The sequence below is a fragment of the Micromesistius poutassou genome, assembly GCF_964030765.1.
Source record: "Micromesistius poutassou genome assembly, chromosome: 23".
In the NCBI taxonomy this organism is placed as follows: domain Eukaryota; kingdom Metazoa; phylum Chordata; class Actinopteri; order Gadiformes; family Gadidae; genus Micromesistius; species Micromesistius poutassou.
In genome coordinates this window covers 6,691,186-6,707,969 of record NC_140293.1, presented here as the reverse complement: position 1 = coordinate 6,707,969, position 16,784 = coordinate 6,691,186, and the positions used below count along the sequence as shown (strand labels likewise).

Below are 16,784 nucleotides of genomic sequence, written 5' to 3'. Positions count from 1 at the left end.
TTTCCCCCCTGTGCTTTCCCTCCTGAATAACCTGTGAATACATGATATGCATCGCTACACAACATAGATAAACCCAGTGGAATAGATGTGTAGCTGTTGAACGAGTTGAATGTATCTCATATTCATCACAAATACTCCCGGTGGGGATTTCAGTTGTCAAACGGTCCACACTTAATGCAAACCACTGTGACACATACGTACGACCAGCGATGCCACGGTGATATCAGCCATACATGTCCCGTGTGACTGATCCTTTTGTTTACATACTTTGTCCTTAAATGGACAGCCAGGTCTGGGGAGCGACGTAGCTGTGGTGATGACGTGCAAAGATACCGGCGACGTTCACTAGTCTTTTGAGCACCGCCGCGTGCGTTGACAGACTATATTTGGAGCGTGACGAGGTGTGATCAGATAACGTGTTTGACAGAGGAGTGGGGTTAATATGTCAATACTCGAATGCGGGCCGCCATGTATTATGGGAAGTCACAGGTTGTCACCAAGGCAGCTTCAGAGAGATCGGATGGGTTGATTGGAAGGCTTCAAACTGGGGTCAGTGGGAGAGGACACGTCAGTGTACTGGCTGGTGACAAGCTCAAGATGTCACTAGCCAATACAATGGTTACAAGATGATGAATAATCATTATATACCTTGGATGTAAATGTTACATTAAAGCGACTCATTATACTAAAGAATTATTCAAATGTATTAGTCATGTGTATTGCATTTCACGTTTTCAAACAGATATTTTAAGACAAAACACAACTAAGGTTCCAGTTATTAAAACGATGTCTCCTGTTTTTGAACACAGTGTACCAACACACCACCCATATCAAGAGGAGCATGCTTCCTGATCACCCAAAGCTCCCTGGTTCCTTGAATATTTAACACAACACTTGCCAATCCATTTCCTTTTCCTTCTGACGGTTCAGATTACCTCAGTAGTCGGACATCCGACTCAGTGCCACAATCCCAAATGAGTGATGGAGGACAAACGGCATTCGGTCTGTCAGGTTGATGACGCACCGAGCCCACGCTCGCCGCTCCATTATTCAGGGGTTTCCTGATGACCCACAGGTACACGTGTCGTTCCCTCCTAACGGCCGCACAAGAACCACAATTAGGTCAAGTTGGCCGATCTATGGAAATCAAGAACCACAGAGCTTAGCCCGTGACCTAGATCAGAGCTGACCACGACACACACGCGTGTGTACACACGCACGCACATGAGAAAACACGTGTGCGTGGACAGTGCTATAGCGTTGCATCCTGAACACCTGTACAGGTTACGCCATAACCAGCGAGGAGAGAGCAGTGTCCCCCGTTCTCTCTTCCCGAGGGGACCTGAAAAAGTCAATGAACAGCAACCGTTTTAGAAAATAAGCTTTTCTAAAACTATTGTTAAACTCATCGTACTATGGCTTCGAGTGATGGTTCTGCAACAGTTCTGGGAAATAGCTCAAATGGGTTGGTCTCCTTAGCAGAAGAAGACTTTTAACAGAATTTCAAGGTTTTTGTAATTGTGATATTAGGATTGAGTTTGATCCAACATTGCTGTACAAAAGCTGTGTGACTTGTATGCAGATGCACTCTGCAGTGTCCAGCCTCCCCAGCCCCTACAGATGATCCCTTTATGATACACTATGGCTTCATATACCGGCCACTATGTTTCAGTCCATAGAGCGTATTGATCCATGGATGTTAGGCCTGTAACCTTTCGCTTGGCCTTATCTTTGAGAATATTAATCTGATTGATGAAACCCTGCCTGGGGATTCACCTCACAGGGCTAAGGGTAAACTGGGTGCACGGTTTTCTCTTTAAACGTGTTACGCTGCACCCACTCACCAAGATTGTATTCTGTCTATTGTTTGTACCTGTTGGTCTGTTCGCATCGTTTTTCTACAGTTGAAGAGATTGGGAAGTGTCAGGCCTGTGCATGTATCTTTCATGAATCTTACACTAAACCTGTAGAGCAGAAGCTACATATTGGACATTAAGGAGCAACAACACCATACGGTTGGTCTAATTCTTTCAAAGAAGGCGTAAGGATTGCATGGGTATGGCTTTACATGTTTGTTTGAGTCGACTGAGTAGGCTTATACACCGACTGATTCACCCACTTCCCCCTCATTCACTCTGTGCTTCAGCACTTCATTCAGGACAACAACACTCAATTATGAAAATAATGAATGAAAAAAGTTTGAGAAATATTAACTTTTTATTCACTCCCACGGCAAAAACATTGTCAATTTGGCGGGTGAGTGTCCGGGAACGTCTGTGCGAGCTGGGCCGCGTTGCTCCATGGCATACTGTTGCCATTTAGTTACTAAAGAAACAAAGGTCACACATTAATCCTGACAGGCCGGGCCGTGTGCTCTTTTCCCCCCTGATTAATGGAAGTGTCACTCCCACCCCTACTTTATTCAGCCCCTCAGACACCCCTCTGCGTCGGCCATCTTCTCTCCTGTGCCTCCTCTGCTTCTTGTTTGTTCTTCCTCACCACTGCCTTTGTGACTTTGAGAGGCAATTAAGAGTCTTAATTATAGATTATGAATTATGGATTCGCTAGCGGTGCAGGAAAATTGTGTAATTGGCGAGAGGAAATCTACATGGTGAAACCTTGTTATTTTTGACATGGTTTCACATTTTTTGGCATTGTTTGTAAGAATTATGCCTACATAAGGTTTGGCCAATAATTAAATGGTAATAGTTAATCATCCTTGAGGATTGCATGAGTTTTGAAATCGCAGAGAGAAAAAAACTTTTTTGTATAATATCACAAGTTAAAGGAGTACATACTTATACCTTACTTACTTATACCAGGCCTTCAGACTGTGTGGTATTTTAAAATCATAAGCATATAATCATTGATTCGGTTTGGTAATGATAATTGTGATAAACGCTTTATATCAGTGTCAGTGTCAGTGTACAATTCAGGAACCTAATCAGTTCTCGCTCAAAATAAAGTGCATTACGCCACACACAGAATAGGGGTCTTTAAAGGTCATGACATGAATATGACATCAGAAAAGCTTCCCACACATAAAAGCCTTTAAAGTCTGCGATTAAAGTCTGATAATGGCTACATTTTTTTTCCAACCCATGTGCCAAAATCTTGCTCCGCCAGCACATGTCCTCCTTTCCACATAAGGAGTGATGTGCCTGGTCGGCTTCAGAAGAGGTGACGATAACACCAGAACCAGCAGTGTCCTTCCTGTCCCCTTCTTTTGGTCAATCCCTTGTTTTACATGTCTTACGAATCCCTCTCTCCATGTCTTATAGGGACGTTTGGCCTCAAAATAAAGATGAATACCGACTCAAATTCCAACGTGAAACATCTGCCGATATTCTGCAGACTAGTCTGACTTGTTACTTAGATATTCAGTTAGTATTCTTCATGCAGTGTTCTTAATCAGACACTTTCTATTCTCAGCATCATTTCAGTCCTAAAGTAATAAAAGGTATTTGAGTAAATGATTGTAAGCCTTTCTTCCTTCGCTTGAGACGTGCGTTGTCTTTCCCAGCAATGTCTCCCTCGACACCAATTGACTTTTAGGATCTTTTCAGGCATAGGAGGACGTTTGGATTGAGGTCTCATTCACGCATTTCATTTTAAACCCAGTTTCAGTTTACCAGCAAAAACTGAATCCTAATTGGACCGTTCACGCCACACAACCGCAAGACCCAGATGGAAGGCAGATCACAGATACGCCCCCCTCGCCCTCGCGGGACACGTGTTGTTGTCCTGAACTGAAAAACGTCCGACGCAATCCGACGCAGCGACACACACCCAGCACCCTGTCCCCTCTCCACCCCGCCCCCCTACTCCTCTCATCCTCATGGTGCGGCTCCTCGTTGCCCGGGGTTACCGTGACACCCGTTGACTGTGTGTTTCCCAGGTAGTGTACCGACGCAGGGCGGCCACAAGCTGGGCCTGAGGGCACGACTCGTGAGGCTCTTACCGTGCGTCGCTGCCGAAAAGCCACCCGCCATTCAGCAACGCAAGTGGCCCATTTCCAAACCCTCCCTCTCTCCCTCCCTCACTCCCTCCTTCCCTCCTTCCCTCCTCTCTCCTTCTCTGATGGTTTTACTGCTACCACAAATGCATTCATTATTTTTTTGTGTTTTCCCCCTCTCTCTGTCTGTTTATGCCTCATATGGGGTCGGCAGTAAGTGCTGGCCAGGCGCCATCTCGGTGATTGCACTGAATCTGCTGTCTTCAGCCATCCAATGTGGACGTATGCTGGGAACACCAAGGCGTGGGTCTTGAGTTGGGGCGGGTGGGGGGGGCTAGGCTGGTACAGAACTAAGGTCTGAGTGAGCCTCGATTGTGGGATACGTTGTGTTTGAAGAGTGATTACATTATTTGTTGTTCGAATCCCAGAAGCGTTTCCATTTTGTGTCATTTCCGTAGCAAGTGTTCGATGTCAACAAGGAAATGTAAGCGCAATCTGAGTGCCGACCGAGACACAGTGACACATACTCTGAGCCAAACACACCCGCATGGACTCTCAGACACACAGCAACAGCAACACACACACACACACACATTCAGCAACACACTAACACGCACTCAGCAACACATACACGTACGCACACACACACACTTTCATTTAGAGATACACTCGCTCTCTCACTTAGAGCTACACATAACACTTCTCGAAGACACACACATACACACACAGACACACACACTCACACTCTCACACTCAGAGCCATACACACACTGCTCAAACACACTCACACTCACACAGATACTATCTCTCACACACACACACACACACACTAACACACTGACACACATACACACACTGTCCCCCGGCTCTGTCGTTCGGCAGTTAATCTGTAGCCAAAATGGCAGTCACGGTCCGCTGGCGTCCAGCCACACAGAGCTAATGAGGCTTTTAGAGACTCATGCCGCACTTCAGGCAGACAAGAGAGAGAGAGGGAGAGAGAGAGAGCGGCCTGGCAGCGACCAGAGCGAGTCAACGCCGCCGCCGCCAATGACAGCACCGAGACAGCGCCTGCCGCCATTACAGGGGCCGTTAAGGGGGTACATTCGGTCTCGCCGGCCCCTCATCACAAGACGTGGCAGAGGAGTATTATGCCCGGGCCTTCATCCACCACCCCCCACCCCCCTAATTGCCTCTGTAGCATACAACGAGAGGCCCCTGTGTCTTTAAACGTGGCGGTGTCTTGGGGAGGGGAAATTGGCCGTCGGAATGATATGTCGTAATGTTGGGGTTGGGCTTTAAATTGTTTTTTTGTTTTTTTTTGGAAAGAAAGCCTTTTGTTTTGTTGAGGCTCATTGCTCATTTCACGACAGGAGAAGAGAGGGATATGAGGAGGAAACGTGACGCAGGGTTGCATCGATTTCCTTCGAGTCACTATTTTCTTTCTTTCTTTCGTTTATATCCATTTGAGCATTCGTCCAAAAGAGTTTCCACACACTCACGCTTTCACTTTCCTCACCAAGCGTCAGTCACCCTTAAACCCGAGACATTCCTCAAGGGCTCCTGATTCCACCGCACGCTTCAGAAACAAAAAAGACGGACTCACAGTTGGATAACTTGCAACAGACTCCCCAACGTGTCCACCGGTACCATCATTACCACACACACCGACTGACTCTCTCTCTCTCTCCCTCCTGCAGACAGCGTGGAGGATGAGCTGGAGCAGTCGGCGGTGCGCCACCGGCCAGAAGGCCTGGAGCAGCTGGAGGCTCAGACCCGCTTCTCCCGGAAGGAGCTCCAGATCCTGTACCGCGGCTTCAAGAACGTAAGCCCAGTGTCCCTCTTCATGGACGTGTTTCTGTTCATAGGCGTGGTCGGTATGGACGTGGGTGCTTTTGACCTGGTGGTTTGCCGCTAGGGATAGTGTCGTGGTGTGTAGAGCGTTGGACTCCCGACCGAAAAGCACCAAGTTTGATCCCCGCTGACCATAACCTGCAGGCGACCTTGATCTAAAGTATGCCTGACCTCTACTAGATGCTTCTGGATGAATGAGGGTCAATATAAACTCTGTTAATTCAATATTAATAATAAGTAGCTTTGGAAAAAATGATCTCCTGAATAACTTACTGAACTAAAATTGAAGAGTAGGCCATATCTCATTAACTCTTAAAAATGTCACCACAGGATTGTTGGGGAATATTAATATAATATGATCTTAAAAAATGATTTATAGAATTTAACTATTATTCGGCTAGTAGGATTCATACAAGCTAGGACGCTAGGTCCTGTCAGGGAAAGATGCTGTGTGTGTCAGGGATCGATATCGATCCCTGACACACACAACATCGATGTTGTGCAGCTGTAGGTCCTAGCCTGTTTGAAACTTTCTAGTTTAAAAGTTCTCGGTTCGATCCTCAACCTGAATTTATCCGTGAGCGTCGATCGTCTCTACCTGCTTCTTAATTTCACCGGCCTGTATTCCCTGCTTGGCCCTTTGGTCCTAAGGCCCAGAGTGGTAATTATAGTGAAATAGTGGTGTGATATCATGAAACCGTTATGAAAACGGCGTAGGTTACTCATGAGCAATCGGGTCACGGAGAGTGTTGTGTGACAACGTGGCCCATATAGGCTCTCCTCCCTGTTCTCGTCGCCTCGGGTGTGTGCGGCCTAATGAGATAGCCCAGAATTAACTCTGAGTCCTAATTGTCTGGCGACGCCGGCATGCGGGCGGCAAGCGTGACAGACGGTGGCAGCGCTCGCCCTTTGACCTCAGGGGGAACACCCTGGTGGCTGTAGCTTTCCTTTTGAGAGGAGCACAGGTCGCCGGCCGAGATACCCGGCCGTATGTCCGTGTGTCCGTGTGTCCTGTGTCCGTGTGTCTGTGTGCGGGGACAGAGACAAGGACGGTGAGGGCAGTAATGAGGCGTTTAATGCAGGTCCCCCGGGTTGGGTTTTTTGCACTCCCTCCAGGGAGATTTAGATCTGCACCTGGGACGTAGAGCTTGCACGAGCCGTTGCTTATTTTAGTCCATGTGCTTCAAGAAACCTGATCTGCTTCTCAGCAGTCTTTTCGGCGCACACACTACTCACTCTTGAAGTGTGTGCTCGCCCGCTGGTTGAGTCATCGCCCAGGAAGCGATTATGTTACAAACTATTCTTCGGTGAACCTCTGAGAGTTTTGTTTAAATCATCCGGTACAAGAAGCAGCAATATCACTGGCGTAATGAAAGCATGTTTTTTTCCTGTAGCGCACCGATGAATCTTGTGCCGTCTGTTGTAAGAAGTGCAGCCGTTCGTCTTCTCAGCTTGTCTGAGGTTTCGGAGGAAAGTGAACACCGGAACGGGGACCGCGGTTGCGGTTTGTGAGAAAGAGGTCATCGGTGTCCACAGAACACAGTAGACGTTGTCCATGTGTAACACGTAGCAGGCAGCTAACACCTGTGACCACGAGGTCCTGCCTCCCTACCCTGCCATTGCGGTGAGAGTACTCACTCCCCTGTCCTCCACCACGATATCTCCATCCAAACCCTCTTCTCGAAACTCGATTGCAAACACACCCTAATGTCTGACTGGAAACGGTGTTCGTTCTGACGTCGTCATCATCCAGTTACACGCACGGCAGATCAGATCAGCCATTTTCTGTTCACAAGCACGGATGCCCCTGTCTGATTTGTTGTCCTTATAGCTATGGCTGATGGGTTTGTTTCACACGTCGGCTCTACAAGGCTGGCTGGCTTTGGTTTTGTTTGTATACCCCGTATGAAACCTGTGATTTATTTTGCACAGATGAGATGGCACTTCACCGGTGTAAAGAAGAATGGACACCTTTTCACGTTGTCACCCTTTGAGACCTGTGTCCTGTGGCCACAAAGAGAGAACTCTTATGATGAAACTCAGGCCTGGATCATTGATGTGTCCCTGCCAATAGTCAACCTTAAGTAAACTCCTTCACTTAATCGTTTTACATGAGTGCTTTGACATTCCCATTCATCTGAATGTTTTTCGGTTAAAAATATAAAAGATAAAACTGATTAAGTTACATTTAAAAAGGTGTTTTCTTAGAGGACGAGTGTAATTGTGTGCTTAAAACCACAGTTACGTTGTACAATGAAAGTAATAGTCTAATTCTGTACGTACAGGGATATTCTCGTAATGTATGTACCATGGTCACTCGAGGCGTCCCAGGGATTTTTATCGGCTATAATCTCTCTCCTATAAACACAAAAATCTGCCCACAGATGTCAGTGGGCCTGTTATTCATGCAGCGTTGGGGGGGGGGAACCACTAAACCTTTCTCTGAACCCTACATGTCGCCTGTCTCATTCCGGTTGAAGTGTCATTGCTTGCGCCGAATCATAAAATATGTACTTTTTAATAGAGTCTTTAATGTAAAACAAATGATTAGTGTATGTCTGAACGGGACAAGAATCATAGAGTCATTCGCCGATAACAGGGAGCAAGTCAAGGCGGTGGCGAACGACAGTGAATAGCTTTTTAAATGACTCATGATTCTGCAACGTCTAACGTCTTTGCCCCAAGCTTTTACCTTTTTGTTCGAACTTACTTGGTACTACGTTTCTAAAGCCTAAAACCCAGCCGGCAGCCATGAACCCAGGAATCAAATTCTGATTAATTTAGTCTTTGAAGGGAAAGTAATAATAATAAATAATAAATAATGAAGAGGAGTCGAGTGAGAGAGAAATCCACATATTTAGGAGAAGAGATGCAGTGAAAAGCATGACTGCATTAGAGTATTTGACGTTAGCAGAGTAGGGAGGCTGGAAAACTCAAAGATAAGCTCAATTTAGATTTGTAATAAAATGGCAGTTGCAGATATTGTTGGCAGATATATTTTTAAAGTTAAAAGTTGCAGTGCGCTCCTTTTCTACCTGCATCGGTTTTTCCACTTGGTACTAACACTTGGTACAGCACATTCAATAAATCAAATGTGCTGAACAAAAACTAATTTATTAGTTGGTGTCTTGTTTTTTGTTGATAACAATGCATATTTTTCAATAATGTCTTCATTTTTGTTCTATTCTTGTCAGCCTTGACCTCATTTGTGGTGAAATTAGATGTTTAATACGTCTTTTAAATAACATCATTAGCTGACATTACTATGTTCCATTTCCCTGAAGGCTGTGGCCATGTGGATACAGAGGTCTAACACACATGCAAACAAAACAAACAAAGCATAGGAGAAGCCAGATATGTGTTATTCAAGGTTGCACGCAGGCTTGTAGGAGGAAGTTGATAGCCTTTCTTTTAATGTTTGCCTTGTATCTAGCTTCCTTTTATTTAATGGTTTTACTGGCACATTCCTTTGCAATTAAATAGACCGTTATAATGAGACAACATGTGAACATCAGCATAATACATAACATAAATGTTCAAAGACACATCTTAATCATAATAGATCTCACTTACTTCATACTAGATCTTCCGATCACAAGCAGCAAAAAAAATAATTTCTACACAAGAAGACGTAATGTTGTTTCGAGGCTATCATTGTAATACACTGCACCTGTTCCAGGAATGCCCCAGTGGAGTGGTCAACGAAGACACCTTCAAAGACATCTACTCACAGTTCTTCCCGCAAGGAGGTATGTTGTTGTAACCGAGAGTCTCCCTCCCTCATCATTCTCCCCTGGTCTCTCTTGTGTGATCTTTCTGTTGGATTATGAGACATTACGGCTAATGCACTTTTTGTTTGCTTCTTTCCCCCCCTCTTGTATTGAAAACGGATAATGTTGTTTTTCTTGTGTTTCAAACCCTTGGAAATGTCTGGAAAGTGATTCCTTGATGGATTTGAGCCATCAAAGACGGCTTTGAGTTCTCTTCTTTCTTGTCATTTTATAAAAAAGTGTTCCAATCCTTGACATGAAACATTAAAGGTATTATATGTAGTTCAATCAGAGCAATAACGAAATACATTGTTTTAAACTTTTTTTCTTCCCCATTCTTCAAGTACGTTCAGCTCAACCTCTGACCGTATCATTGTCAGTGTCTTGGTGGTGCAGTTTTTTATTGGTCATCAAACAAAACAAGGGGTAACACTGTCGTTTTTTATCGGATGTCATGAAAAAAAATCATGAAGGGTAACACTGTCGTTTTTTATCAGCCGTCATGAAAAAAAACATAAGGACTGTCCTTTTTTATCGGTCGTCATGAAAAAAAACATAAGGGGTAACACTGTCCTTTTTTATCAGCCGTCATGAAAAAAAACATAAGGACTGTCCTTTTTTATCGGTCGTCATGAAAAAAAACAAGGGGTAACACAGTCGTTTATTAATCGGTCGTCATGAAAAAAACACAAGGGGTAACACTGTCGTTTTTTAATCTGTTGTCATGAAAAAAACATAAGGGGTAACACTGTTGTTTTTTATCAGGCGTCATGAAAGAAAACACAAGGGGTAACACTGTCCTTTTTTATCGGCCGTCATGAAAAAAAACATAAGGTGTAACACTGTTGTTTTTTATCGGCCGTCATGAAAGAAAACATAAGGGGTAACACTGTCCTTTTTTATCGGTCGTCATGAAAAAAAACATAAGGGGTAACACTGTCCTTTTTCATCGGCCGCCATGAAGAAAAACATAAAGTGTAACACTGTCGTTTTTTATCGGCCGTCATGAAAAAAACATAAGGTGTAACACTGTCCTTTTTTATCAGCCGTCATGAAAAAAAACATAAGGTGTAACACTGTCCTTTTTTATCGGCCATCATGAAAAAAAACATAAGGGGTAACACTGTCCTTTTTTATCGGCCGTCATGAAAAAAAACAAAAGGGGTAACACTGTTGTTTTTAAATCTGTCGTCATGAAAAAAACATAAGGGGTAACACTGTCGTTTTTTAATCTGTTGTCATTAAAAAAACATAAGGGGTAACACTGTCCTTTTTTATCGTCCGTCATGAAAAAAAACATAAGGGGTAACACTGTTGTTTTTTAATCTCGTCATGAAAAAAAACATAAGGGGTAACACTGTCCTTTTTTATCGGTTGTCATGAAAAAAACCTAAACACTGTTGTTTTTTAATCTGTTGTCATGAAAAAAACATAAGGACTCTCCTTTTTTATCGGTCGTCATGAAAAAAAACAAGGGGTAACACAGTCGTTTATTAATCGGTCGTCATGAAAAAAACATAAGGGGTAACACTGTCGTTTTTTTATTGGCCGTCATCAAAAAAAACATAAGGGGTAACACTGTTGTTTTTTATCGGTCGTCATGAAAAAAAACATAAGGGGTAACACTGTCCTTTTTTATGTCGTCATGAAAAAAAACGTTAGGGGTAACACTGTCCTTTTTTTTTATCAGATGTCATGAAAAAAAACATAAGGGGTAACATAAGTCCTTTTTTATCGGCTGTTAGAGAAGCTCAGTGGTGCAGTGGATAGAGCTGATAGTAATCAACTCTGGAGATGTGTCAACGTGACGTGTGTTCAACTCAAGCCAAGAACGCTCTCCCTGGTATCATAGTATTTTACAATAAACAATGTCAAAGTGAACTGTAAAGTAAATAATAACCTCTCACCAAATCATAGCTTGTGCCTCTGTGGTGCAGGTGATAGAGCTGTGGACTATCTGTTCTGGAGACATGGGTTCGATTCCTGCCTTGGCAGGTTTTGTGGGAATGAATGTATGGTGAATGGATGAGTTTGAATAACTGTCTGTGTGAATTGATTGCTGTGAATGACTTAATTCACAATAATCAATTGGCCCAGACAGTGATTCCGAATGAATGAGTGGGAAAGACTGTCTGGGAGAATGGATAGCTGGGAATGAGTGCACTCATTCACAGTCCATCCTTTCTCCCAGACAGTCATTCGAAATGAATGTGTGAGAGAATGGATCCCTTCACTAGACAGTTGTTCCCAAATTGTTCATGGCAGGAAGCAAACCCATGTCCCCAGAACAGATAAGAAACAGCTCCCCCACCGAGGCACCTCTTATTTGGTGAAAGGGTAAACAATTCTAAAGTTGAATTGAGATTACCACAGTGAGGTTGCCAGGACTTGAACCAAAGTGTCCAGAGCTCAGATGAGATTGAATTTTCTGACAGTAAACATCTTCTTTCTCCATTGCTCCACCGAGACACACAGACTGATCTGCTCGGAAGTTCTACTTGTAGTTGATGTTAGAATAGACATGACTTAAGTAGAAAGTTTTATCACAAACAAGACAGTGCTTCCCTCATTTAAACAGTGACCAGGAGAGGACTCGAACTCACTGTCCTTACCACACGGGTCTCAATCCATGGTACCATGGTCATTATCCGTTGTTCCACCCAGCCTACGCACTGCTCTGCTCGGAAGTTCTACTTGTAGTTGACGTTAGAATAGACGTGGCTTTAGTAGAAAATCATTTTATCACATACAAGACAGTGCTTCCCTCATTTAAACAACAGCGACCAGAAGAGGACTTGAACTCACTGTCCTTACCACACAGGTCTCAATCCATGGTACCATTTGCCTTATCCCTTGTGCCACCTAGCACAAGGGAGTTGTGCTAGGAAGTCCGCTCGGAAGTTCTACTTGTAGTAGAAATTAGAATAGACGTGGCTTTCGTGCAAACAGAGTGGATCACAAACGAGATATAGCCACTCTCATTCACACAATACCAGAATCAGAGTCATCAGAATGGCTTTTATTCTCCAAATGCATCAATTGACACAAAGGAATTTAACTTGGCATCCAGCGCTTAACACACAACTAGACAGACAGACAGTAAAATGCACATAGCTCTAGTAAAACATGATAAAACAGTTCTATAAATAAGGAATGACCTTAATTTGTTCATTTGTTACCTCAAGGCAGAAAATTAGGAAGGGCGCCTTGCACATTTTAATATCAATAAAAAAAAAATATATATATATATATATTATGAAATATTTTTTGCTAAAATAAATAAGAATGTGAAAATATATATTTTTTGTTTTGTGCAATTGTGTAACCAGGTTGTGTTCTTGTCCTCTCTAACCCAGATGCCTCAACATATGCACACTTTCTGTTCAACGCCTTCGACACGGACCACAACGGATCCGTGAGTTTTGAGGTAAGGTTTGAGTGGCCGTAATGGAAGATGACATGCAATCCTCAAAGGATGTACACAATTTTGTCTATTTTGTCTATCATGCTTTAACTGTGTTTTTCTTTTAACTTTTTAAAAGAACATCCAAGTTCTGTTGAAGCCAATCTTTAATCAAATGTGCCTAGTATTTAACAAACATAAATGGGTGTTTCCAATATGATTCAACCATGATGGAACAACACACATGATGAAAGCACTTCAAATGGACGCTTGAAGCAGATTGACGGCCCCAAATGTGTTTGCTTGCTTGGCAGCACTGGAACAGAAAGCGCTTCATTATTTGTTGGTCTGAGCCTCAGGTTCTGACAGTTGTGAAATGAAATGACCCCAGGCCGCAATGTAACGGATAAAAACGCATCCAACTAAAAAAGTTTGATTCAAGGATACCCACGGATAGTGTTGCAGACCCCCCCAGGGCGTTAGATAAGCCCACAACAGGACTTGTTTTAATTAAAACCAGCCAGTTTGCGATGGCTATTAGCATGTGATTAATATTCATGAAGGTATAATCTTGCTTATTAGTACAGAGGAGCTTCTCGCTGGTTCCTTGTCGGTCTGATTGTTGTGTAGTTCTGATTGTTGTGTAGTTGTGTAGTGTTGTGTGTCAGTTCGGTCCCGTTCTCAGCCGCGTACCCACTTGACCCCTGGGCTTACTGGGATTATATTTTTTATTAGTGGTGATTTGATTAAAAACAATAGATATTAACTATATAATATTGTTGTTTGTCAGTGTGTTTGTCAGTTTGTTTTTCTTACAACTAAAACCTCACCTAATTTACATTTGTTTATTATATATTTTTAATTGATCTCTCATTATCTACCTTTAATTAATTGCTTTAAAGTTAGAATACTCGTGATAATATTTTCAGCATATAAAATCCAGTGACATTTTCCATTTTTACAAAAATTGTGTGTAAAAATGTGTTTTTATATTTATTTATATTTGAAACTGTTAACCAAACTGTTTCTTCTTGTTTCAAATGTCAGGACTTCGTCATGGGCCTCTCCATCCTCCTCAGAGGAACCATCACAGAGAAGCTCAACTGGGCCTTCAACCTGTACGACATCAACAAGGACGGCTACATCACCAAAGAGGTGCACACACACACACGCACGCACGCACGCACGCACGCACGCACGCACACACACATTAATATCAGCCAGTTGTGTTTTTGTGGCGATGCTCAATTGTTTTTATAAATATATAAAATGCGTTCCAGGAAATGCTGGATATCATGAAGGCCATCTACGACATGATGGGGAAGTGCACGTACCCGGTGCTCAAAGAGGAGACCCCGCACCAACACGTGGAGATATTCTTCCAGGCAAGGCCCCTGGAGCCTTCCATTCACAGTACACCCACACACAGACGGACACGCACACACAAAATGAAAAAGTAAAACAAGGTCAATATACAACATATAAAAAAAATGACAGTGTTCTCAGACATTCTGCTCCAACAACTCAACATAACAGTTTGATATACGGATACTAACATAACAGTTTAACATAAATAGTTATGTTAAACCAATATTAACATAACATACATACATAAATACATAAATAACATACATGGTTAAGTTTAACTGATATTAACATAACTGTTTAATTTTAAACTACACAGTTGCTCTCCAGAAGAGAGGAACTAATAAAAGCAGAAATTATAATAACTCTGTAGTACTATACTCACTATGTTGTTGTCCTTCTCCCAAACAGAAAATGGACAAGAACAAAGATGGCGTGGTCACCATCGATGAGTTCATCGACTGTTGCCAAAATGTAAGAGATGTCTTTTCAAAGCGTCTGTTTCGTCGAGGCTTCAGTATAATGTTGTGTGAATTCTGTTTCGCTGTTGATACCAGTCAAAATAATTGGGGGGAGGCGTGTTGTTTTGGCTACCTAGTTTAAATAAGGTCGCTCTTTCATTAATTTGATCGTGAAGTCAAGTTCTGTGGTGAGGATGTGTGATTTAAAACAAGCGAGAAAAGCCAAGTGGTTTTAGGAGATTCCTAAGGAAAGTGTCCAACAGCAAACAGTGTGGCATATGCATTTCCTTTTCAAGAAGAGGTCTAGAATAAAAATGTACATTGTATGGCCTCAGGCAATTGTCCGTAATTTCGATGTATAATTTGTGACTTCTCTTGATGTCCTGTGATTTCTGATTCTGCAGGACGATAACATCATGCGGTCGATGCATCTGTTTGAAAACGTCATCTAATCCGAGGGGATGAGATGAACGCAGAGCCTTTGGTGGGGGGATACCGTCATCCTCATCATCTTCACCCGGGCTCCACTCTACTCGCTCTGGACTGTGGGGTGCAGACCCACGTTTCAACATTTGATGCCCGCGGGTCTGAAGAGAGAATTTAAACAGAGCGGCGTGGTGGGAGGCACTCTCTCAAGATGACATTCTATTAATAATTAACATTTCTAGATCAATGTTCAACACTTTGTTTCATTCCAGAATGGTACATGTGTTGCCTGGGAGGGATTTCTTTCACAACAAGGAATAATTACTATGTTTACGTTCACATTGTGTTTCTTTGCAAACGATAACCTGGGTCAGCTTTCCTCACTATTGACCGAGGAGTTTTAGCACTAAGCTAAGTGTGTAGTTTGAGAACAAGAGTCATGAGATTATTTATTTTTCTGTTGGCCGTAGGAGTTACTTTGAAGGATCAAAATCACTGTGATATAATCCATTCATAATTAACCTTTAGCAAATATTTAACGATCATATTATTGATTTTATATTCGAAACACTGTTTCCATCAGAGCTTCACTTTCTGGAATGTTCTAACCATACGTTTAAAGATGTTGTCTGTACCGTGTTCCCCAGAGTGAGCATTTACAGAATTTAGATTGTACAATTTGTAATATTGTACATATTATAGATTTAATTGCTTTAGATAAAAGCCTCTATGAAAAACTATTGAACTTTATTCGTGTTTACTTGCCAACTAGAATGAAATCTGTGTGAAATCAGACCTTTCAATTGTAACTTTATCAACAGAAGCACAGGGATACATATAAATATATATTTACCATGAGTATAAAATTAGACAATATCTTAACCAGATATGCTGCTTTCAATGTTTTTCATTTAATCAGATGTGTATTACCTTAAAAAATATGCACTCTTTCCGTAAATCCTTGATGTGTTTCTAAAGGGTTTATTTTGCCGTTTTCCCCAGAAAAGCAACGGTTTAAGTTTATTTATATGGCATTGTTGCCATTGGTTAATCGATTGCCAGTTGTACAGTATTACAAACGATTATCTTACAGCCTTTGAAAATGTTGGCTACACATACTTATTTGCGTGTTTTAGTGAGCGTGTTGTTTGTACGATTGTTTTCTGTCATAGTCTCTTACTGTGTGGTAGTTTGTATAAGTCTCTTTCGATCTTGGGTAACTGTGCTCTTGGCTTTTGGCCCTGACCGCTCATCCTGTTTCCTTGCCATGTTGGTATGGAATGCTAATCTGAGTAAACAGAAGGCCTGCTGGCTAAACCTTTACTTTATTTGATACTTCTTACCTGTTAACATCGAATGGCCCTTTGTCTCAATTAGAAAATTGTAAATCATTTAGATTGCAGATGTGTGGGTTCGTACAAATGCTTTTAACCGCTAAAAGTTAGTTTTTAGGAAATGCAAACAGCTAAAACACTACATTTATTTCTGAATGAGGCATGCTCGTTATTGATTAAGCATGCATTTCCCTTTTGAGAGGAATACTTGAAATTATG

At 42.4% G+C, this 16,784-nt stretch overlaps 1 protein-coding gene across 1 annotated transcript in view; it reads left to right on the top strand.

The window, feature by feature from the left end:
• The window catches only part of kcnip4a (potassium voltage-gated channel interacting protein 4a), a gene marked incomplete at both ends in the record, with an annotated part of 93,074 nt that extends 77,817 nt beyond the window's left edge, over positions 1-15,257 (top strand). The window contains 7 exons of the mRNA XM_084487572.1: positions 5,653-5,777; positions 9,486-9,555; positions 12,933-13,003; positions 14,027-14,134; positions 14,260-14,364; positions 14,756-14,818; positions 15,210-15,257. Coding sequence (XP_084343698.1) covers positions 5,653-5,777; positions 9,486-9,555; positions 12,933-13,003; positions 14,027-14,134; positions 14,260-14,364; positions 14,756-14,818; positions 15,210-15,257 — 590 coding nt within the window. The remainder of the gene's footprint in view (positions 1-5,652; positions 5,778-9,485; positions 9,556-12,932; positions 13,004-14,026; positions 14,135-14,259; positions 14,365-14,755; positions 14,819-15,209) is intronic.
• Positions 15,258-16,784: the final 1,527 nt, after the last annotated feature.